Below are 22,270 nucleotides of genomic sequence, written 5' to 3'. Positions count from 1 at the left end.
TTGCAGAGAGAATTAAGATGAGGTTCTTCTGGATTAGGGGAAGTCACCAACGACTGGCGTCTTCATAAGAAGAGAAAGCAGACACAGAGGCAGAGGGAAGAAGGCCATGTGAAGATGGAGGCAGAAGCTGGACAGACGCAGCCACAAGCCAAGGAACAGAAGGAGGGTTGAGCCAGCAGGGCTTAGGAGAGGCAGGCCTGCAACACCTTCTCCCCCACCGCTTCCAGACGGGGCCACCCTGGGAGCCCTGACTGAGACCTGTGGCCTCCTGAACAGTCAGAGGACAAGTATCTGTTGTTTGAAGCCCCTTGGTTTGTGGTCATTTGTCTTGGTAGCCCCGGGAAGCTAACAGACAGGGTGAATATGGATTATAGTTGTCACCATTCCCACTCTCTGGGGATGCCAGAGAGGAACGAATGCATTTCACCAAACAGACACCATAGCCTGAGGCTGAAAGGGACGGAGGGCGAGCTGGACCTGCTGAGCGTGCAGTGCTGACCTTGGCCAGTTAGAGAGCACTGCGGGCAGAAGAGAGGAAGCCTGGTGGACTCAGACACAGACCACCCAGGGAGGAGAAGGCAGAGAACAGAAGAGGCCTGGGGCAGAGACAGAGGGTGTACCACCAAGAACCACAGTGATCAGGAGATCCACGGACCTCCCCCAGGACTGTGCAACATGAGGAAACAGTTTCCACAACTGGTGGGACTGCTCCCATGCCAAAGCTGCAAGAACTTTGTACTGTGCCTTTAGGACAGGGATTACTAACCACAGAGGAAGTCAGAGGGGAGTTAATAGGACAGACAGCCCTGCTGGGACAGTGAAGTCCCAGCTGAGGCTGGAACCACCACATGCTGCCTTGGGACTCAATTCCCACCTAAAAACGGGGGCTGGATGGGACAGGCACTGAACATATGGCTCAATAGCCTAATATACGTGGCGGACCCCAGGCTGGGGTCAAACTCACATTTCTGGTTTAAAGAAACAAATCAAATTGGCTAGCACAAGCCAGCAGGCCTGCTAGTCCTGCACACCGTGCCAAGTCACATGACTGCCACTGGGTGTCATGCGAGCGGCTCTGGCGCCATCCTAATTATAAATGAGGCCACACATGGTTAGCGTGCGGCTCTGAGCCAGTCAGGATGATGTCACCAGGAAGGCAGGAGAGCCACACGCTGGGTCTGATTCTCGTCTGAGTCTCCTCTGCCATAGAAGGCACAGCTCACCGCCACCCTTCAAGCTTTCTCTCATCCAACAACGGGAAAGGCTTGGCTTCCAGGGCAAAGCGGCCCGAGGCAGCCCAGAGACGGTTTCTGAGGCTCCCGTGGGCTCTTGGACAGGCGAGTTGCTAAGAAGAGAGGAAAGTCACCAGGCCTGGCGTTCTTTCTCCCTACGCTCTGCTTCAGCACCTGAGGTTGTCATTTTAGGACTCCAAAGTGTGCTAAAAAACAAACAACCCCCCACCCCCGCCAACCGCACCACTGGTTGCCAGCGCTGTTTGGCCAACTATTTTGTGCGGGCAGCTGGGTCGTCTTGCTAGCGCTCATGCAGTCGGCTGGGCTGCTTGCTTCAAAGCGAGCCCAGTTGTTTTAGACTGAGTATTCTGAGGTACATTGTAAGTTTACTTGGGGGTAGTCTAACAATACAAAAAGGTGACCTTTTTGGTGACGTGTGGCATGCATCAGCCAGAGCAGGTGACTCACGGTCCTTCTAGGTGGCCCCCAGCATCTCAATCTGTGCAATTTAAAAAGAACCATGAGCACCGGGCACAGTGGCTCACGCCTGTAATCCCAGCACTTTGGGAGGCTGAGGCGGGCGGATCACGAGGTCAGGAGATCGAGACCATCCTGGCAAACACAGTGAAACCCCATCTCTACTAAAAAATACAAAAAAACTAGCCGGGCGAGGTGGCAGGCACCTGTAGTCCCAGCTACTCAGGAGGCTGAGGCAGGAGAATGGTGTAAACCCGGGAGGCGGAGCTTGCAGTGAGCCGAGATCAGGCCACTGTACTCCAGCCTGGGCGACAGAGCGAGACTCCGTCTCAAAAAAAAAAAAAAAGACCCATGAGCACCAGGTGCGGTGGCTCATACCTGTAATCCCAGCACTTTGGGAGGCCGAGGCGGGTAGATCACGAGGTCAGGAGATCGAGACCATCCTGGCTAACGCGGTGAAACCCCATCTCTACTAAAAATACAAAAAATTAGCCGGCTGTGGTGGCAGGCACCTGTAGTCCCAGCTACTCGAGAAGCTGAGGCAGGAGAATGGTGTGAACCCGGGAGGCAGAGCTTGCAGTGAGCTGAGATAGCACCACTGCACTCCAGGCTGGGCCACAGAACAACTCCGTCTCAAAAAAAAAAAAAAAAAAAAGAACCATGAGCGACAGATCATTCTGATGCCTCCCTAGATATGAGAGGCTGAGGCTGACATCTGGCTACCAACGAGGTTGGCCAGAAGCGGGGGGGGGGAGGTTTGAGGACCTGGTGGCCGTTTCTGTTTTTGTAGAAGCTACTAGAAACTCAGGGCTTGCTGCAAGCCAGACACTGGGCTCCTCCACTCCCCAGAGCCACCCCACAAAGCAGAGCCTGAGTTCAACCCACTTTACAGAAGCTGAGAGAGGCGAAGTGGGTTTCACACCTAGAAATGCCACAGCCAGAGCTGCCTCTGGGCGCCCATCCCCAGCTCCTCGCTGCTGTGTAGGCTGCAAGGCGTCTGTTCTACAGATAAGCACAAGAAGCCCGCAGTTGTCCCGGGTCCCACAGCTGGAAGTGACAGGCGTGGGGGCAAACGCAAACTTCTTGGCACTCGGCCAGCGTCCTTCCCGATGCCGTGAGCCCCACAGGGCATTGGGAATTGAACCAAATGTAATACTGGCCTGGATTATGCTTCACATCAACTCTTTATATATTTCAGAAGAAGGTCTGTTTCAATTTGAATTTGGATATATTCAAAATAAATTGTTTCAAAAAATGAAATGTTGCTAGATTTGTTTCAGCAGATAAAAGCATACAGGTGTGTATTCACGTGTCGGGAGGGTGTGTACTAAGCTGGTAGGCTGTCAGATCCTAATTTTCTTGCTGTGGTGGGAGCCTCGTCTGCGGTCCCGGGAAGGTGCGCTGGACCACCACAGGGTTTGATACGAAGTCACTCAATGTCCCCACTCAGGTCTTTCGTGGCTACTCAGCACACATCAAGCCCATCTGGCTGTGTGCACAGCTGCCTGGCTCCAAAGCAGCCTCATTTTCTAGGTAACAGAACACGTCAAAGTCACCTGCTTCTGACTCGAGTCATTCCTGGCACGAGTGATCAGAACTGCTCTCTCCCCAGGGGAACTGAGCACAGGTCCCCAATGTCCTGGGAAACACAGGTGTTCTCTGGCCCCTGGGAAGAAGGGCGCCTGGACTCCATCCAAGGGCAGCCAGGGTCCCATTTTCCACGGATCCTGGATGAATGGAGAGGTCGGCACTTCCAACGCCAAGAATGAAGGCATCTTTCCCTCACTCACTTTGGCTCCACTTACACAACTTTTACTGAGTCCAGCCCTGGTTTAGTTTGTTACAAACCACCCGTACCATCGACAAGGCATAATTGATGCATATTTTCAAAGGGCAAATTTTGGGTGCCCACCAATTGTTGGCAATAGAAAAATCTCATAGCAGGAGGCTCTAGCTCTATGAGCCTGATCCCTGCAGCTTCCTCTTTGTATGGGCACACAGGTACCCCAGGAAGCACTCAGCGGACTGATGCACTATCCTGATTTCAGTTGGAATTTTGTTAAAGTGAGTACACTGTGAGTTCAGTCAGGGTTACTGAACTTTATAAAGGGACAGACAGTAATTTTGGCTTTGTGGGACACACGAAGCCTGAAAGCCACAGACAAAGCATATGGGAATGGGCATGGCTGAGTTCCAACAAAATGCCATTGACAGGAATAGGAGACCTGAGGGCTAGAGTTCGGCAACTTGTTTCAAGAGACATTCTTGGCCAGGCAGGGTGGCTCACCCCTATAATACCAGCATTTTGGGAGGCTGAGGGGGGAGGATTGCTTGAGTTCAATGAGTTCTACATCAGCCTGGGCAACACAGTGAAACCTTGTCTCTACTACAGACAAAAAAAAAAAAAAAATTAGCTGGGTGTGGTGGCACGTGCCTGTGGTCCCAGCTGCTTGGGAGGCTGAGGTGGGAGGACTGCTGGAGCCCAGGAGTTCGAGGCTGCAGTGAGCTGTGATCACACCACTGCACTCGCACCTAGGGGACAGAGCAAGACCTTGTCTCAAAAAAGGGGCGGGGGGAATATTCTTATAAAGTACAAAGAAATACAATTCAGGCTTTTTTTGCTGCATGTTTATTCCATCCTGCTTCCTTCCCAACATGTCCCAAAACTGGAAGGGAAGCCTTCTGCACACAGCACCTGGACAATAGGCCCAGCCTCCTTCCCTTTCCCACGTTAACAGCCACAGGCCCTGGCTCTGGGGCTGCCTGGGAGGAACCCCCCAGGACCCCATCCAATGCACACTGTCCATCAACTCTTCCTCTTCTGGAGGTTAAAGTGCGTCTTCTCCCAATTCACAGAGAGTCCCTCCACACCATTCTTTCCCACCCCAATGCGCCCCACGCACTTGCTAGCTTCCTTATTTCTGTTAGTCTTCAAGTCTCTTTGGGTTTATTCCAGCCCCCACTCCACTCCTAAAACCACCACCCTCCCTTGCTTTGCATCCCACAGCAACTCCTCTTTCTTTCTCTTAGAAACTTCTCCACAGAGCCCGACATGCCTACTTCCCTACCTCCCACAACTTGAGCAAAAAGTCCCTGCTACAGCCATCACCGATGGCTCCAGGTCACCACACCCTATGGCTTCGTTCTTACGGTGGATCCAGGACCAGTTGTGACAGCTCACTCTGGCCCCTTAGGAAGTTCTCCTTGGGCCTGAGATCACCGTAGGCTGCTTCTGCCCCCATGGCTGATGGCCACTGCCCATGGCCATCTCCAGCCAACTCCCCTTCCTTCCCCACCATAACAGAGACCACGTGCCGAGTGCTGACAGTATCCCGAGAATTGGGAATGGTCTCTTGCACCAAAAGGGCGCTGCTGAATGCAAAGTTTTCTGATTCTCAAAAAGCTGGGTTCCCTTTCAAAGGCCTCCACCACTGCCAGACGCTGCTCCTCCTCTTTGCCTGACAGGAATCCACCAACCACACAGTGTTTCTGGCCAGTCTACAGAGGATGCACTGTGGGGGTTTCATGTCCCCTGCTTCCCCTCTGATGTCTCAGGGGGCTGAAAGAAAACCCTACCCTCGAATCATGCCATTGCCACCATTTTTTTGAACATGGGACCACGAAAGAGCATAAGGCTTAAATGTGAATGTGCACGCTTCTCCTTTCATAAATATTTATGACTCCCCCTACAGCTTATTGAATATGTATATTTGGCCACCAATATCCATAAATTCTTGTTGCCTTTGCTCCTCCCTTGAAGTGTCTGTTTTTGGCTTCTGGCAGGAGGCTCTCCTTCCCAACCTGTCAGAATAGCCACCCGCAGGCTGCAACCCTTTATGAGGAATGAGGCTCTCCTTTCCAAATGCACAAACCTTGTCATTCTTCAGCTGACACCATCACAGACAGAGGCTCTAGTGGGAGAGCGGTGGCCAGGACAGAGGGGTACTCTGAGTGCAGCCACAGCCATGCTGCTGGGAAGGGGCAGGCAGAGGCACTGGGATGCCTCACGCACGGGCTCTATCAAAAACAGGCGCAAAAATAATGGAAAGAGGAAATGGAACCACAGAACAGAAGCATGGTACGGCCACGTGAGAATGCCTCCAGCTTGAATTCTTAGCCCAGCCCAAGGCCTGCATTCATTCATTCATCACTCATTCATTCATTCATCACTCATTCATTCATGCATCATTCATTCATCACTCATCCATTCATTCATCATTTTATCCATCGAGTGCCTCAGTGATTCTTACGTGCCGGGGCCCTTCCTCTCATACGACCTATGTTCAGTTAGAGTAATAATGAGAAACAAGTGCACAAGAACATAAACTTGTTTCTTTTCTTTTCTTCCTTTATTTTCAAGACAGGGTTTCACTCTGTTGTCCAGGCTGGAGTAGAGTGCTGCGATCACAGCAGCCTTGAACTCCTGGGCTCAAGCGATCCTCCCACCTCAGCCTCCTGAGTAGCTGGGACTATAGGTGTGCACCACTACATCCAGTTGATTAAAAAAAAAAAAAAATGGAGAGATGAAGCCTCACTATGTTCCTCAGGCTGGTCTTGAATTCCTGGGCTCAAGCGATTCTCCTGCCTCAGCCTCCCAAAGTGCTGGTATTACAGGTGTGAACCTCCATGCCTGCCAAAACAAACTGCTTCTGATTCAAGAAACACCACGGAGACAGAGGATGATGGGGTGCACGGGGCTGCAGGGAAGGACGTCCTGGAGAGATGGTATTTGAGCCGGCAGCTGAGGGAGATGAGGAGGTCTGGGAAAGGGAGCTTCAGGAAGAGGAACAGCATAGCATCTGCAGGGGCTGGAAGCCGGGCGAGCTGGGTGTGTTCAGGGCAGGGATGCACGGAGCATGGTGGCCTCCAGGGGTGGGATGGGTAGGGCAAGATCTTGCAGGACTTTGTGGGGCAGGCGCAGGGGCTGACCCCATTCTAATGGCAGTGGAGAGAGGAACAACCCAGGTCTCATTCGATTCCTTTTTCCTTCCCATCTCCCTGCATACTGACCGTCTCAAACTCTCACACTTTCCCCATCATTTAAACACGGTTTCCAACCCAAGGCATCAGAACAAGGACACAGAAAGCCATGATAAAAATAAGAGGCAGGGGGTGGCCGGGCTGTGACTCTCTGGGAGGGGCAGGTAAAGCAGTGGCAGAGGCCGCAGAAATCGTGACAGCCCTGTGATGACAAGCGGAATAGAACAGCCAGTTTTCAGGGTCTCCTAATAAATGCCCTGGGAGAAATCCATCTGTGGTTTCTAGAAGTTTGGTCAAGATGATGACTGACACAGGTGTCGGGGGGGGGGGGGCGGGTGGAGACACTGCAAAACCAGTTTTACTTTATCACCACAAAATCTAACCTTGCCTCAGGGAGCCGACCTGGCCAAGGGCAAGTTTCACTTCCTCCTCTCTGGGTAGAGGAAGGACTCGGGCATGGAGGACACACCCGTCCCTGGAGTGGACGGGGAGGCCCACCGATAAATCCCCTCCCAGAGATGCCAAGCAATTCGATTGAAAGAGTTTGATCATTTACGTCTTTTGGAAAAAGACAACAAAGCAGGAAATGAGTGTAAAAGCCACCTCCTTGGAGGTTATTTTCCACAGCTGGTGTAGTATTCCCGGTTGTGTCATTTTTCCACCTCTGGTGCAACGTCGAGGTGAGTGTCCTGGGCTCACCAACGCTGTCAGGTTCCATGACGGAATGCACGGCCATGGCTGTGGTCTCGGGGCCGCCCGCACAAAGCCTCTCACAGGATGGAAGCGCTTTGTGTGCCACTGTGCTGGGTGCACCCGTGAGGAGACCAGGCCACGGCCAGGCACCAGGTTCTGGAAAGTTATTTTACTGGAGAGCCGGGAGGTGTGCTCTGAATCACACACGGGTGATGGGTGATGGCTGATGGGAGGGACACAGGCCATCTCCTCCCTGCAGGTGACCCCATGTGGGCCCCAGAGGCTCCCCTGCTGCGTTTGTTCGCTTCCTCCCCACCCAAGTACAGTGCCTTCCTGGTTGCCAAGGTGGCCCCTCTGACAGCCGCTTCCAGTTCCATCTTCCTCCCCTAGCCAATCTCGTGGCTCCATGCTTCTGGTACTACACACAACTGCAGGACACTCAGAGAGGGTCTCTCGCCCCACTCCTGCCCCACTCCTGCTGGGCTGCGTCCCTTCTGTCTCCTGGCTCAACACGGGCAGTTGAGCCGGGTATGTGCCATGTGCGCCCCTTGCCTGCACACCTGTGTCTACAGGACACTCTGGGCTCTCCCAGACACACAGGGCTCAATCCAGGGGAGCTGGGGAGGTGGCAGAAAGGCCAGGGCACCAAGAACCACACCTCTCAGAAGCTAGGACGCAAGAAAGGCTGCGGGTTCAGAGGAACGAGGAAAGGTGGCACATGGCAAGGTCACAGGGTTTTCCCACAGGAATGAACACCAGCGATGCGCCCCTCTCCAGAGGATGGGGGTGGACTCTGTTCTATCACAGGGGGAAGTCCACAGGGACTCTCCATCACAAACACCCCTGATGCCAGAACACAGGTGTCGCTAAGCCTAGCCAAGGTAACCGCCAGGACCCGGCTCTGCTGACGGCGGGGCTGCCTGCGGGGAGCGGCGCTGACAAAGCATTGAGCAAATGCTCCCCAGTTGGCTTGTGGGCTGGGGCGTAACCCACAGTCTGATGCTTACTTCCCCCTTTTATTTCTTTGGATTCCAGCTCACAGTTGTGCCGGCAAAACAAATGCTGTCCTCGCCCCACAACTCAAACCAACACAGAGGGGGAAGTGGAAACAACACAGAGATGTTGCAGCTTCAAGGAAGCAAAGGCAAGAAAAACTCACATTACAATGAACTTAGGCTTTGGGGCAGTGGTTCTTGAGACTCTGGAGTCACAGACCCTGTTGGGAATCTAACGAACCACAGATCTGCTCCCAAGAGATCTAAACTGAAGTGGCGAGAGCACAGGCCTCCTTCTGCCCCCACCCCCAGCGGGTCCACTTGGGGACCCTCGAGGAGCTCACAGACTCGGTGGGAAAAGTGACTGGAATGCTCTTCTTTGCAGGGTTCTCGGGTAGTCTGGGGCCTCCCAGGATCCCCGGTACACCCGTATCTCCAGATGCACACTTCAAGCCCCACATGTATATCCCAGGCAGCGGGACATCAGCCACAGACACCGTCCTGGTGACCTACAACACCACGGCCCACGCCCAGGCATATTGGGAAGGTGAAAGGCTATGCTGAGCCACACCTATCTCAGGCAGCGGGACATCAGCCTCAGACACTGTCGGGGTGACTTACGACACCATAGCCCACACCCAAGCATATTGGGAAGGCGAAAGGCTATGCTGAGCTGCACTTATCTCAGGCAGGGGGACATCAGCTTCAGACACTGTTGTGGTGACTTACACCACGGCCCCACGCCCAGGCATCTTGGGAAGGCGAAAGGCTATGCTGAGCCGCACCTATCTCAGGCAGCGGGACATCAGCCACAGACACTGTCGTGGTGACTTACACCACGGCCCACGCCCAGGCATATTGGGAAGGCGGAAGGCTATGCTGAGCCGCACCTATCTCAGGCAGCGGGACATCAGCCACAGACACTGCCCTGGTGACTTACACCACGGCCCCACGCCCAGGCATCTTGAGAAGGCGAAAGGCTATGCTGAGCCAGCCACACCTATCTCAAGCAGCGGGACATCAGCCACAGACACTGTTGTGGTGACTTACGACACCGCAGCCCATGCCCATGTGCACTGGGAAGGCGGAAGGGCTTTGCTGAGCCGCACCTATCCCAGGCAGCGGGACATCAGCTTCAGACACTGTCCTGGTGACTTACGACATTGTAGCCCATGCCCATGTGCACTGGGAAGGCGGAAGGGCTTTGCTGAGCCGCACCTATCCCAGGCAGCGGGACATCAGCTTCAGACACTGTCCTGGTGACTTACGACATTGTAGCCCATGCCCATGTGCACCGGGAAGGCGGAAAGGCTTTGCTGAGCCGCACCCCTAACCTCCCAGGCACCTGCTGAGCACTCACCATCACAAGCTCCTTCTGGAAGGACTTCCGGTCTTTGCTCTCCGTGTTGTTACAGTCCTCCTTCAGCTTTTCCAGGACGGACGCCACCCGTTCGGGCTCACTATCCAGCTCTGCCCGGCAGAAAAAGGTGAGCGGCAGGTTCACGTAGCCCAGGGCGTCGGCGAAGGAGCGCCAGCTGCTGATGTTCTCCATGAGCAGGGTCCTCACGGAGGCATAGATGTAGGTGAGGAACTTGCAGGGCCGCAGGATCTGCTCCAGCAGCACCGAGGTGCTCAGCTCGGGGCCCGAGCACAGGCTGGGCCGGGCCCTGCCGACCACCAGCACGTTCTTGGCGTGCACGAGGCCCACCCTGCCCTGGTAGTAGCCGATGTACCACTCCTTGGTCCACAGCTGGCCCCGGAGCCTGACGCGCTCCTCGCTGAGCAGGGCGATCCCGTCGCCCTTCTTGTACTCCAGCAGGTAGTGGTTCTTGTTCTGCCGCACCACCGTCTTGAGCAACTTACCAAACTTGAGGCTGGACACCGGGCGGTCCTGGAAAGTCGGGTACTTTGTAGTGGTGGCAAACGGGGACAGGATGATTTTCCCGACTTCGTTCTTCTTGAGAAACCTCCTTTGCCCGGAAGGCTTGATGGCACTTTTAGGGGGTGGCTGAGGAGTCTGGACGCAAAACTGGGTGAGGATGGCCTCCTGGTCGTCCTTCACCTGAACCCGCAGCGTGAAGTCAGAAAGCTCGTTGGGGTTCTGGGAGGTGATGGGGAAGATCAGGCGGCTCACCTTGCCCAGCTTCAGCTGGAATCCTCGCACCACTTTGGCCTGCTCGCTGGCTTTGACCTCGTAATTCGTCATATTGGAAAACATACAGACCTTGAGATCCTGGGGCCTGGATAAAACGAACTGGTGCTTGCCCCATAGCTGCAGGGCCACCGGGGCAGGGTTGGGTGCCTGGCGTGTGACCTCGCTGACCAGGAGTGTCTTTGGGGCACAGTCATGCCCAAAAATGGTCACTACTGTCTTGAAGGATGGGTGGATGTGTTTGGGGCCGTAGAGACCCACCGTGACTTTTTTATGGATGAAATCCCACACGGTGGAAGGGTAGAGGATGCTTGGGCCGTGGGCAACGATAGCCACGTACATACAGGGCTCCAGGTTGTGCAGCTGTGCCTGGACCGTGTCCCCACAGCTGCAGTTAAGCGGGACGGAGACATACGGCCCTTCCTTTGAGTCGCTCCTCAGGCACTGGAGGCCCACTGTGCTTTTGCTAAAAAGGTCATTTTTTATCTCTGCTGACACTTTCATCTCCAAGATGATAGAGGTTTTCACTTCCAGGTTGCTCAGCTTGACCTCCAGCACGGGGCTGATGCTGCAGGACCTGTCACTGTTGAGCTCCAGCGGGGGGTCCAGCAGGGCTTTCATGGAGATCTGCTGGGTCTCCCCAGGGGCGACGTGGCCCTCGGGCACGTGGATACTGATGCTGGTGTCGGGAAGCTGCACAGCACCCCCGGAGCTATCCAGCTTGCACACGATGTTTGTCTCCACGGCTTGGGTCTGGCCCCAACCAGGGCTTTGGCCAAGCAAGTCCAGGTCATGGCAAGACCGGGCCAGCTTCCGGTGGTTTAGCCAGGCAGTTCGGAAATCCTCCCGGCTCTGAAATTGCTCGGGGGCAGGTGATTTCAAGCCGGTGAAGAAACTCGACGATGTGGGAGCGTCGGACTTGGCTTGGAGGACGGAGAGTTCCGAGAGACTGTAGGAGCGCTTGCTCCTGAAGAAGGGGTTGTCCCGCCTGACCGGCGGCTCTGCGTGGAGCCCGTTTGTGACTGGAAGCTCGTCGAAGATGTTGCCAGTGCTATTCGTGGTGGCTGAGCTGGATTCAGTGAAGGAGGATGTGCCTGTGTCAAAAAGGAGCAAATCCACAGTACTTTTCGGATTCAGCTCATCTAGGCTGGGCGTGACGGGCACGTTCCCATTCAGAAACGGGTTGGTCTGGACCCCGTTCCAGAAAGGGTTATTACTGTACGTTCTGCCTGGTACTTTTTTGTCATCCGTCCATCCCCCGAGCAGATCCAGCTCCTTGGCTACCTCGTCTGGGCTGTCTGGAAGATTGTCAATCATACCGCTGTCACTCAGTGTTGAGTTCCGGTAGTTCAAGGGCTGCACGTAGGAGGAGGGGATGTAGCCCATTTCGGTGGTGTTGTGTGCGTACCACCACTCACCGCCAGATGTGTCCAAGACGTAGAGATGGTCGCCCTTGGAGAACTTCAGTGTGGTGAAGTTGGTGGGGCAATAGTCCTTGATCGCAATCACTTCCTTCGCATTTCCAAAAGGTGTGGGGTTGTCTACTAGCAAGGCACTGGGAGAAGGCACTGTGCAAAACACAAAGAAAACAGACAGTGAGGGCAAGGCCGGTGGTGCATCCAGAGTGCTTCCCAAAGGAGGGAGGAGGGTGGTAAACCAGACAGGTGGACAATAACCCAGGCAAGTCACCAACAGAAACAAACCAAAATGAAATTCGGTACGTCATTTACCTGGCCAATGAACTGGTTACTGAGAGCACCATTGCTACTTGGTCACTTTCGAAATCGACAGCCTATGCCCGGCAGAAAGACCACAGAGGATCCTCTCCATCACTCACAGAAAAGCAAATCAGTGCAATGGAATATTTAACATGCCCTATGCCCTAAACATCTCATTTTGGGCAACTTTAACTTCTTAAAAGAACTGCTACTAGATACAAAGAGAAACTGAATGTGATTTACTTAGAAAACACGGTGACATGATGAGTTAGGTGACCACGGCATGTGACCAGGGACTGGAAATGAACAGTCTCCCAAAACTCCCACAATGACATGTCTGAGCCGATTCCAAGCCCTGCTTCTGGATGGAAAGATTCCCTCAACCTGCTTCTTAAATTTCCAAGCTCAACCTGTTCCTCATCCAACTGTTTCCTCAGATAAAGTATGAATTCTGAAGTCAGTTCCTTCCAACCTCTTTTATTCTTATTTTATGTATTTATTTATTTATGAGACAGTGTCTCACTCCGCCACCCAGGCTGGAGTGTAGTGGCATGATCTCAGCTTACTGCAACCTCAGCCGCTTAGGTTCAAGCGATTCTCCTGCCTCAGCCTCCAAAGTAGCCAAGATTACAGGTGTGTGCCACCACGTCTGGCTAATTTTTGTATTTTTAGTAGAAATGCGGTTTCACCATGTTGACCAGGCTGGTCTCGAACTCCTGACCTCAAATGATCCTCCCGCCTCAGCCTCCCAAAATGCTGGGATTACAGGCATGAGCCACTGCGCCCAGCCCAACCTCTTTTAAATTATCATTCAAAATCACAACATGAAAATAGACTGTCCACATACCTTGAAAATGAGAGATTATGCCTAGTCATAGCTCATACTATCATTGAAGAAGTGTTGAAGCAGTCTGAAAAATTCCAGCCCTTTAAAAAGTGAATCAAGTTAATTTACGGTTCCTGCCATTAAACTCTGTATGTTACCAATGTAGACAGCAATTGAAACAGCAAAAATAAGTCAGTTAAACAAGTGGTGTGTTTTGAAAAATAATGGATATGATTAAATAACCAAGTGTTTTCTCTCCTTCTCATACATGAGAAGGTATATTCAGAAGATGAAGAACATTCTTTCTGAAGAAAATAAGCATATATACTTCTCCCCGGGACTCCCCTCCCCCACCTCCTACACTGCCTCACTTTGGGAGTCTGCTGACATTCTGGCTTCCTGTAATAAACAACTGAAAGAAAGAAAGGAAATGTTTCTTTTTCTTTTGCTTTTTTTTTTTTTTTAAGTTGCCAAAGCAAAGAATCCATTTTTAGGTGAACTAACCTACACCTTTTCTAATGTGATTAAGTCCACAGTCATCATATTCTATCAAATTGGTCCCCCCTCTGCCCCGCCCCGCCCCAGAAAAAATCACCTGCCAGTTTCCTTTTCCTTTGAAAGGAAATAATCACACTTCCTTGGGAAAGTGTTAGGAAATCAGGTAGACAGTTTCTATTCATTTACATGAACTGGGTCCCAGAGATGCGCTTGGCTGGGAGCATCCCTGGGCCTTGAAGCCCCACCTACCTCCTCCTGTGAAATTACAGCAGGTGGTCTATCTAGGTGTCTCAGAGAACCCGGCTCTGGGATCACTGAACCAAGACTTGAATGGAGTCCTTAGAAACTGTGTGATCTCCAGAGCCTAAGACTCTACTCATGGTGGAGAAAAAGTATATTTCCTCAATGAGCTTTGGAAAGGATAAAATGCAAAGACGTAGATAAGGCACTTGTCATAATATTGCTTGTCCCAACTTGAAGAGGCACAGGATGTTATGTGAAATAGACATCTCCTGGCCCCAACGTTATCTTCTTCCATAGCTCTTATCACCAACCACTACATCATGTACCTGATGGGGTTCAGAACATGCTACCCCAAAATACAGTACCATGCGTATTTTAAGCTGAGGAATTGGAGAAACAGCAGGTGCAGGAAGAACTCCCTGCCCACCCCTGAAGCAGGTCACAGACTCTCAAGTGGGAGGGGCCCTCACTGGATGTGGGGGACAGAGCATCCTATCTCCAAGGACACAGGGAATCTGAAATGCCCAGGCCTTGCTGTCCTTTGGCTCATGACACTTGCTCATGCTTTTTTTTAATCCCATCACATTTTTTCCAGGACTCTCCACACTTCATCGAACCCCTCAGGTTTAACTACTTCTTTAAGTCTTCATTTCCTTATGAAGAAATGTCTGCAATATACATAAAACATACATTAAGTCAGTTTGCATGCTTTTCTCTTCTTAATGTCTTTTGTTAAAGGGGCCCAAGCCAAGAACTCAGAATTTTCCCTTCTCTACATACCTTACACACACACACACACACATATATATATATATACAAAAAATAAAAAATATATATGAAAAATAAAATATATATATATTTTTTTTTCAGGAGGGGAGCCTCCATCTCCCCATTAGGATATCAGCACTATGAGAGCCTGTTTTGTTTGCTGTTGTATCCCTGGGCCTCGTACAAGGCCTGGCACAGAGCAGGGGCTCAATGAGTATTTGTGGAATGAATGATCATCGTGCGTGCATAAATGACACAGAGAAGCCATAGTCTGTGTTATTGGATCCTGGTGCTGGTCAAAGCAATGTCTGAATTCCCCCCGGCTATGCTCTTGTGCTCTAAAAAAATCATAAAACTGACAAATTATTTAATATGAGATGGAAGTGAACAAAAACCTGTGAAAGAAAATGGCTCTGATGGAGAAGTGGGAAGAAGTTATGTGGGTCAGGCTGAGGCCAGAGGATACAGAAGCTCTTCTCCCCTATTTCTGCTTGCTAGTCATGATCTCCAGGAATATCAACCATTTTGTCTCCTTGACACATCTACTGGAAATGTCACATAAAGATGAAAAAAACTAAATGGAAATTAAATAAAGCTTGCCGGCCATCAAAATCTTGCCAGAATCCCTCAAAGGTTATGTCCTTATTATGCTCCCCCAGAATAATTCCCTTATAGTCGTTTCAAAACTAAGAAACCAAAGCAATCAAGCATGCTTTGTGCATAGCCTAGAATGTATCAACGAGAATTATCACTCAGTTTCATCCAACTGAAGAATTAAGAACGGTTTCACTTAAAATTCCCAGCACTCTCCTTGGAAGAGAAGTCGTCACAGATTTCACTCAAGGGATCAGGCTTACCCAAGGGAAACCACCCCACTCTTCCTTTCCAGAATCCCAGGAAGGTGGACTGTTGTGTGATAACCCCTTCTAGACGAGGTCCTCCATCAGTCAACTGCCACCAAGCAGCTGGGGACCCTGGGGAAGGGCTTCCATCCCATCAAATGCCAGAGAATCCTTATCGAATTACATCTTAATGAATTCTGAGGAGTGTTACCCAGATTCACAGCCACCTCGATTCTAATACAAAAAATCTCCCTGGGTTTTAGGAAGTTCAATGTACTGAATAATACATTTCCTATCCCTCTGCCTACGTTCTTCTGCAGGCAAAACATTCATCAGAGCAGAAGGTTCCACGGCAGATATTTTGGCTGAAATAAATTCCCACCTTGGAGTCTGTCTATCACCGGGATGTGCGTGAAGCTTCTGGCTGGCGCACTGCCTGGGTCACATGTGGTGCCTTGGAGGTAGACTCCCCAGGATCTCTGGGCGAGACCGGAGATCCCACGGTTCTGTCAACCTCAGATTCTCAAAACATCCTCCTCCTCACATTCGAGGCTGTCTTGTTTGTCTTCCTCCTCTAAATTTGGGAGTCTTTTAGGGATAACAGCCAATATTTCCTCCAGAGCACTGTCATTATTATTATTATTATTATTATTAATTTATTTATTTTGGAGACAGAGTCTCAGAGTGCAGTGGTGTGATCTCAGCTCACGGCAACCACCGCCTCCTGGGTTCAAGTGATTCTCCTGTCTGAGCCTCCTGAGTAGCTGGGATTACAGGTACGTTCCACCAGGACTGGCTAATTTTTGGTATTTTTAGTAGAGACAGGGTTTCACCACGTTGGCCAGGCTGGTCTCGAGCTCCTGACCTTGTGATCCGCCTGCCTCGGCCTCCTAAAGTGCTGGGATTACAGGTGTGAGCCACTGTGCCCAGCCCGCTGTCATTATTTTAAAAAGTTCACCTCACTTTAAGACTCTGCCCTCCTCACTGTAACACTCTGCCCAAATCACACAATTTATGTTCCCTAGTCCTAGCTTTGACTCTGAGTTGGGCCATAAAGTAAAAAAAAAACAATGTCCATTAACAGAATCTGAAAAATAAATGCTTCAGTTATTTATGGCAACACCCAATCACTGTTGTTCTCTTATTAATAACATCTCATACTGGCTAGCCTTTTATTTTAAAGAACATTTACAGCAATGCTCAGGGATGCCAGCATCAATCAGAGGCAGGGAGAAGATGTTTGGGATAAAGGGGAAGGAGAAGCTACTCAATTAGACAGACATAAACACAGTGCGTATAATTTCTAGTACATCAGGATAGAGGATTACAACTTTATCTGGGGGATAGCGGTTTAGTTCAAGAAACATTTACTTAGCACTGACTTTAGGCCGGGGCTGAGGATACAAAGGTCAAAGTCAAGTTCCTACTTTTCAGCTGTGCTCCAGGCAAGACAATTTCAACAGCTAAGAGAAAGCCAAGGGATGATGATATTGATGATGATGCTGCCGTCACTGCAGCTGCCAAGCCCCGAGGGAGCACGTTGAGAGAGACTGAATGTGGCCTAGGTTGGGGCAGATGTCCAGGAAGAAAATGCCCTACTGGTATCAACCTTGGTGTCCAAAAGATAGGTCTTCTCATGAACTCAATTTTATGCGGCCACTGGAGAAACCCGGAAACCCAGGGTTATCAAACCTTAGGACCACCTTCTAGAACAGGGATTGGTAAAGCACGGCCCTGGGGCCACACGGGGTTGTCTGCAAAAAAAAAAAAGTTGTCTTGGAACACGACTGTGGCTATTTAATGACTTACTTCTGTGGCTGCTTTCATGCAACAAAGCAGCAATGAATAGTAGTGACAGAGATGGTATATGGCCTGCAAAGCTTCAAATATTTCCTATCAGACCGTTTAGAGAAAAGGTTTGCTGACCCCTCCCCTAAGCCACCTTTTTTTCTTCTCTAGTGGTTCTCACTATTTCATCTATTTGCCACACTCTCTGTTCCCCTGGGTTTCTGCGCCACCAAGCTCCCTACCACACTGTCACTGAATTTTATCACGAAAAAAGAAACATACCCTGTATTAAGAAGGGGTTTCACTAATAAGGGGGAACCAAAAAATAAGACAAGCGGCTATGGGTCTAGGGCTAAACCTACGAACACGGTGAAGTTTAAAGAACTAAACTTTAATGATCTGAATGCTAAACTGGCGATCTTTAAAGCAGAAAAGTTCCTGAGTTCCAACTTGGAAATCCCAACGTTCTCCCTTAGCCACAGTCCTGTTCCCCAGAAGCTCACCTTTGACATCATTAAAGCTCGTCTCTGAAAACCCTTCGCTCAGGTCAATCAGGGTCCCCTCTGACTTGCAGCGAGGGAGGCCGCTGGAGTTGGCAGCTCGGATCCGCTGAGCCGCCATCTCGAAACTCGCTTCCCGGGTAAAGCTGCTAAGGCTTCATATTTCTTCCTCCAGTTATCCCAGCAGACGCTGAAGCTTCCGCCTCAAGCAAACATGCTGCGCGGCGGCATCCACTTGGCAATATGCCTTCTTCCTGAAAGTAGAGGAGGAAAAAAAAGTCCCCTGAGCAAGCGAAACATGGGTTCAATGGTAATTTTATGGGAAGTTGAATCCTCTTTCTTCCAGATTGTTCCAATGAGGATAGACCCATTTCATCCTTCCTGGCCCCACAGAGCAGAGCAGCACTTGCTCCTTGGCCTCTGTGCCCACTTTGTGCTTGTCTCATTGGCACCCTGGGCACACACAGCCCAGCAGTGTTTTCTGGCTATTTGCACCTGCTCTTCTTGGGAGCACAAGAGTGTTTGTGAAATGTGTTCCAGGCCAGCCCATTCATTACAGTCAAAGAGGAGGACAGAGTAGGACTGTACAGTCCACGCTGCTAGCTGCAGGGCTCGGAAAAGGAAAAATCGGCTTCTGCTTGTTCAGAGTGGTTGATTCCAGTGCAGGAGCAGTCATCATGGTGACTCGGCCCTGGGAAGCGGCCATCAATGGCACAGCCCAGCAGAGGCCCCAAGGGTGATGCTCCCTACCCATCCGCTGCTGAAATCCCCCCTGCACCCCAAATAAACAATTCTAAACACAACACAGAGCGGCCATAAGGTATTCTCAATGCAACGTATGCAGATGCAATGTATGCAGATGAAACCAGGGCATATTTACTGAACCACTGTAACTAAGCAGGAAAGATCTTTCCGTGGAAGAGACCCCAAGAATCACCCCTAAGGCCTCTGCTTTTTTTTCTGGACAGGCACACAGACAGGACAGAAGCATGTTACGGGTTCTGGATATGAATGAGGTAACTGGCTTTGAGCAGGCCCTTCACCAGGGCCCAGGAGAAGGGACAGGAAGAGCAGTGAGCCGATTTCAAAGCGGTGAATTTCATATGCTCTCCAAGAGAAACTGGCAGACACTGTCATAGCAGGCCACAGTACATAGAGCTCTGAGCAAGCAAATCTCACCCCTACATAACCAGGCACATATACGATGGTCTGAGGTCCCTTATTCCTCAATTGCTCTATCCAGAGACAGCTGAGAATGTAGCTTCTGACCCAGCATGCCGCCTTTACCTTGCAGAGACCCAGAGGCCCTGACACCACCCTTTGCAACGTTTCTGCAGCAGCCGGGACAGAACCCTGACCATCCCCATTCTTCCCCCAGGCTCCAAGTGCAGTGAGCACGGCTTGGAGGGCCCCTGTGCAGTAAGCAGAGCCAGGCGTGTGTCCACATGCTGCTATAGGGGCAATCTTGTGTTCAGTATTTAACCCTGCCGAGTCTCAGCCACCGTCACCACTGCATCAGAAGCTGCAATTCCAGCTCCGAGTGACCGGCGGACAGTGGCTCAAGGGAGGCATCGTTTCCACGTCAAGGCCTCAGAAGGCTGCACTCTGCACCTGAACGCTGTCTGGACAGAAGGCATGTATTACGGACTGAACTATGTTTCCCTAAAGTCCTATGTTGAAGCTCTGTCCCCTAACGTGATGGCACTGGGAGATGGGGCAGTGGGGAGTAGTTAGAGTTACAAGAGGTCATGAAGGTGGGGTCCCCATGATCAGATCAGCACCTTTATTTGAGACACCAGAGAGCTTCCGTTCTCTCTCCCTCTACCACGTGAGGACACATGAAGCCAGGAAGAGGGCCTTCCCAGGAACAGAGTTGGCCGGCGCCTTGATTTTGGACTTCTGGGCCCTGGAACTGTGAGAGATGAGCCTCCCGTGCTGGAGCCGCTGGGGCTGTGGTGCTTGAGCGCAGCCGGCAGCAGGAGAGGAAGGCACGGCGGCCACCTCTCTGGGGAGGGGCAGAGCCGCTCTGTTGGGGGCCCTTCCCTTAGAAAACACCCACCTGAGGCCAGCCTCGCCGTCTCTCCTACCCAGCATGGTAGGGAGGGGCGGAGTGGAGACCAGCACGCACACAGGCCAGTTACTCACAGGAAGGAATGAAGCTGTTCTCCCCAAACTGGGTGGTCACAGATGTTTCCATCTTTCCCTATGAAGTTACAATGGTCAGGTCTGCATGCTCATTCCCTATTCCCGGCCCCAGAGAACCGTGCGTTGGGGAGACCACAGGCTCCCTGGATGCCCGGGACCCAGACTGCCTGGCTGGAAGTGACGGAGCTCAGGCCAGGAGGCAGCCTCCTTCCACCCCACACTCCACTCCTCTGCTGGGGTCTGGGACGCTGAGGCTCAACACTGACGGGACAACACCCTCGCCCCCTACCAGAAGCGGTGACCGAGTGGCTCTGTCTGCACAGCCTGCGTGCAGAGCTGGATGAAGGGGTCTTGCCGCCACTTGAGAGACCCTCCTACCACAGCCAGGTAGCCCGGCAGCCCCCAAATGCAAGGGCCACACGTGCAAGCCCCTGGGCTGCTTGGAGGCCACTGCGGAGACCTCAGTGACGGCCACCTCCAGAGCAGCCTGACTTCAACAGGCTGAGTGAGGAGTAAAAATCCTTCCCATACAAAAATGCGGGATCATTTACTGCAGAGAACTGATGCGGAGAGAAAATGAAGAGACCCATGAGTGGGTGAGGGGAGGAGCTTCAGGACAATCGCAAGCCCACAACCAGTACTTGCCATGCGGCCTTTCACGTGTGACGGTGACAGTTCCTGCCTGAGAGTCTCCATCTGACTGCACCCGAGGAGGAGGAAAAGTCAGGGGGTGTCAGCTGTGAGGGCAACTGGAGCCCACCTGCCCATCCGGTGAGGGACTGGGGTGCCCCCACCCCCACCAGTCCAGAGCTACTCTGAGGACTGCGCCGGATGAGACTCTGGGTCACCGTGGCCGAACGAAGGCTCCTGTTAATCACCAATGTGTGCCCTTCCCACTGGGGCCACGACTCTCCTGCAGAAGGGAAAGGGCTGCCTCGGCCACCATGGTCACCCCGCCCCCTCATGACTATAGCATTGCCTGGTTTCCCAGTCACACCAGGAAGAATTATTTCATGGAGGGTTAACAAAAAGTCCATCTGGGCACAAGAGGGAGGCATTCCCAAAAGCTGCCTGGCATGTCCTGGCTCTGCAAAGCTGTCAGCAGAGATGGGCGTCAGGCACCTGGGGCTCCACGCAGGCTGCTCAGGACATTGCCAGGCCCGGTGGGGCCGAGGGCAGTAATAGGAATGGGGTCTGGAGAGCACGACTGGTGACATAGTGAGGCCCAGAGAGCTCCCACAAGAGGTGAGATGCTAGTGAGTGTTCAGTGAGGAGGCGGCGGCGGCCCAGAGGCCTATGGAAGGCCTAACAGGTGGGCGCAGTGAAGACCTGGCTACACCAGTGTGGAGGGGCTAGAGGGATGGAGGGGCTATGGTGGGGCCCGCATCGAAGGCAGGAGGCCAGGTAAGCGGGCGAAATGCGGAGGTGAAGGTCAGTCTTGCCCAGGACACCCCAGAAAGCCACTGCAGCTTTCCGATTGAGAAAGAGAACTCTGGCTGTAGACAAGGGAAAAATGGAAGCAGCAATGTCGTTTTCTTTGAAAACTACTGACATACGGCCTCCAGCACCCTGGGGGCAGAAGAAAGAAGTCACAGAACTGTGCACGTGGTTTCTGGAGATGCAGCAGTGTTTGTGTTTATTATTGATGGAGGGGTATGGCCACTCCCCTGAACCAGTGATGAGACAAAAAGCTAAAGTGTTCGCGGTTCTAGAGAGAGATCTGCAGTCCTCTCCCCATAGAGGAAGCCATTCAAGGAAGACGTGTCAACAACTGTGGACTCTGCCACCCTTGCCCCTTTTCAGGCTGAGAGAAGCCAAGCAAGGAAGTCCCACTCCCAGGGCTCAGATGCCACCATGTTCCCACGAGCACCACTGAGCTCACTCACAGGCAGCCCTCACCTCCACGCAGCAGGTGGGAGACGTGTGTCCTGTGGTCCTCAGTGCTCTGTAAATCCCCAGATTGACAGCTTCTTCCCCAGGGCCAGAGGGAGGCTTGACCCGTCCAGACATTCAGGGGTGAGTAACGGAGATGCCCACTGTCTGAACCCTCAGGGCCATTTTTACAGTACAGAAAGAGGGCAGCCAGCCCTGGTGTGGACTGAGTGTGGAGGGCTCCCTACTCCCAAAACCTTCCTGAGCAGGTGGAGTCAGACCGAGGGCTAAAAGGGAAGCTCTGCTCCTCCAGACACCACCGCATCTACAGAGAGCTAGCACGGGATGGAGAACGCGGCCAGCACCACAGGGCTGCCCTGTGTGCTCCTCGCTGGGATGTCAGCTCTGTTCTGTCTCCTACAGCAGAATCCTCTCCCCTCCCACCTCTCCTCCTCCTCCCAGCTCAGCCTGGTGTGGCCGCCCTCTCTGGTCACCTCCTGGCTGATAACCTCCCAATCTCCCCCGGATCACCCACTTCCCC

The 22,270-nt window shown here is 52.1% G+C and overlaps 1 protein-coding gene across 32 annotated transcripts in view; it reads right to left on the bottom strand.

Moving 5' to 3' along the window:
• The window catches only part of SH3BP4 (SH3 domain binding protein 4), a 103,199-nt gene that overhangs the window by 3,331 nt on the left and 77,598 nt on the right, over nt 1-22,270 (bottom strand). For 19 of the 32 annotated variants that reach the window (XM_074008638.1, XM_074008640.1, XM_074008636.1 and 16 more), the window contains 2 exons: nt 17,716-17,966; nt 9,738-12,097 (listed from right to left, as the gene is read on the bottom strand). In XM_074008638.1, the coding sequence (XP_073864739.1) occupies nt 9,738-12,097; nt 17,716-17,833 (2,478 nt within the window). In that variant the 5' untranslated portion in view covers nt 17,834-17,966. Of the gene's footprint in view, nt 1-9,737; nt 12,098-16,851; nt 17,179-17,715; nt 17,967-22,270 lie in introns of all 32 variants that reach the window. The other 13 variants (XM_065526300.1, XM_065526301.1, XM_065526288.1 and 10 more) reach the window with 1 other exon arrangement.

This window comes from Macaca fascicularis, chromosome 12 (genome assembly GCF_037993035.2).
Source record: "Macaca fascicularis isolate 582-1 chromosome 12, T2T-MFA8v1.1".
NCBI classification, from domain to species: Eukaryota; Metazoa; Chordata; class Mammalia; order Primates; family Cercopithecidae; genus Macaca; species Macaca fascicularis.
The sequence above is the reverse complement of the archived record's forward strand: the minus strand, read 5'-3'. Positions and strand labels throughout refer to the sequence as shown.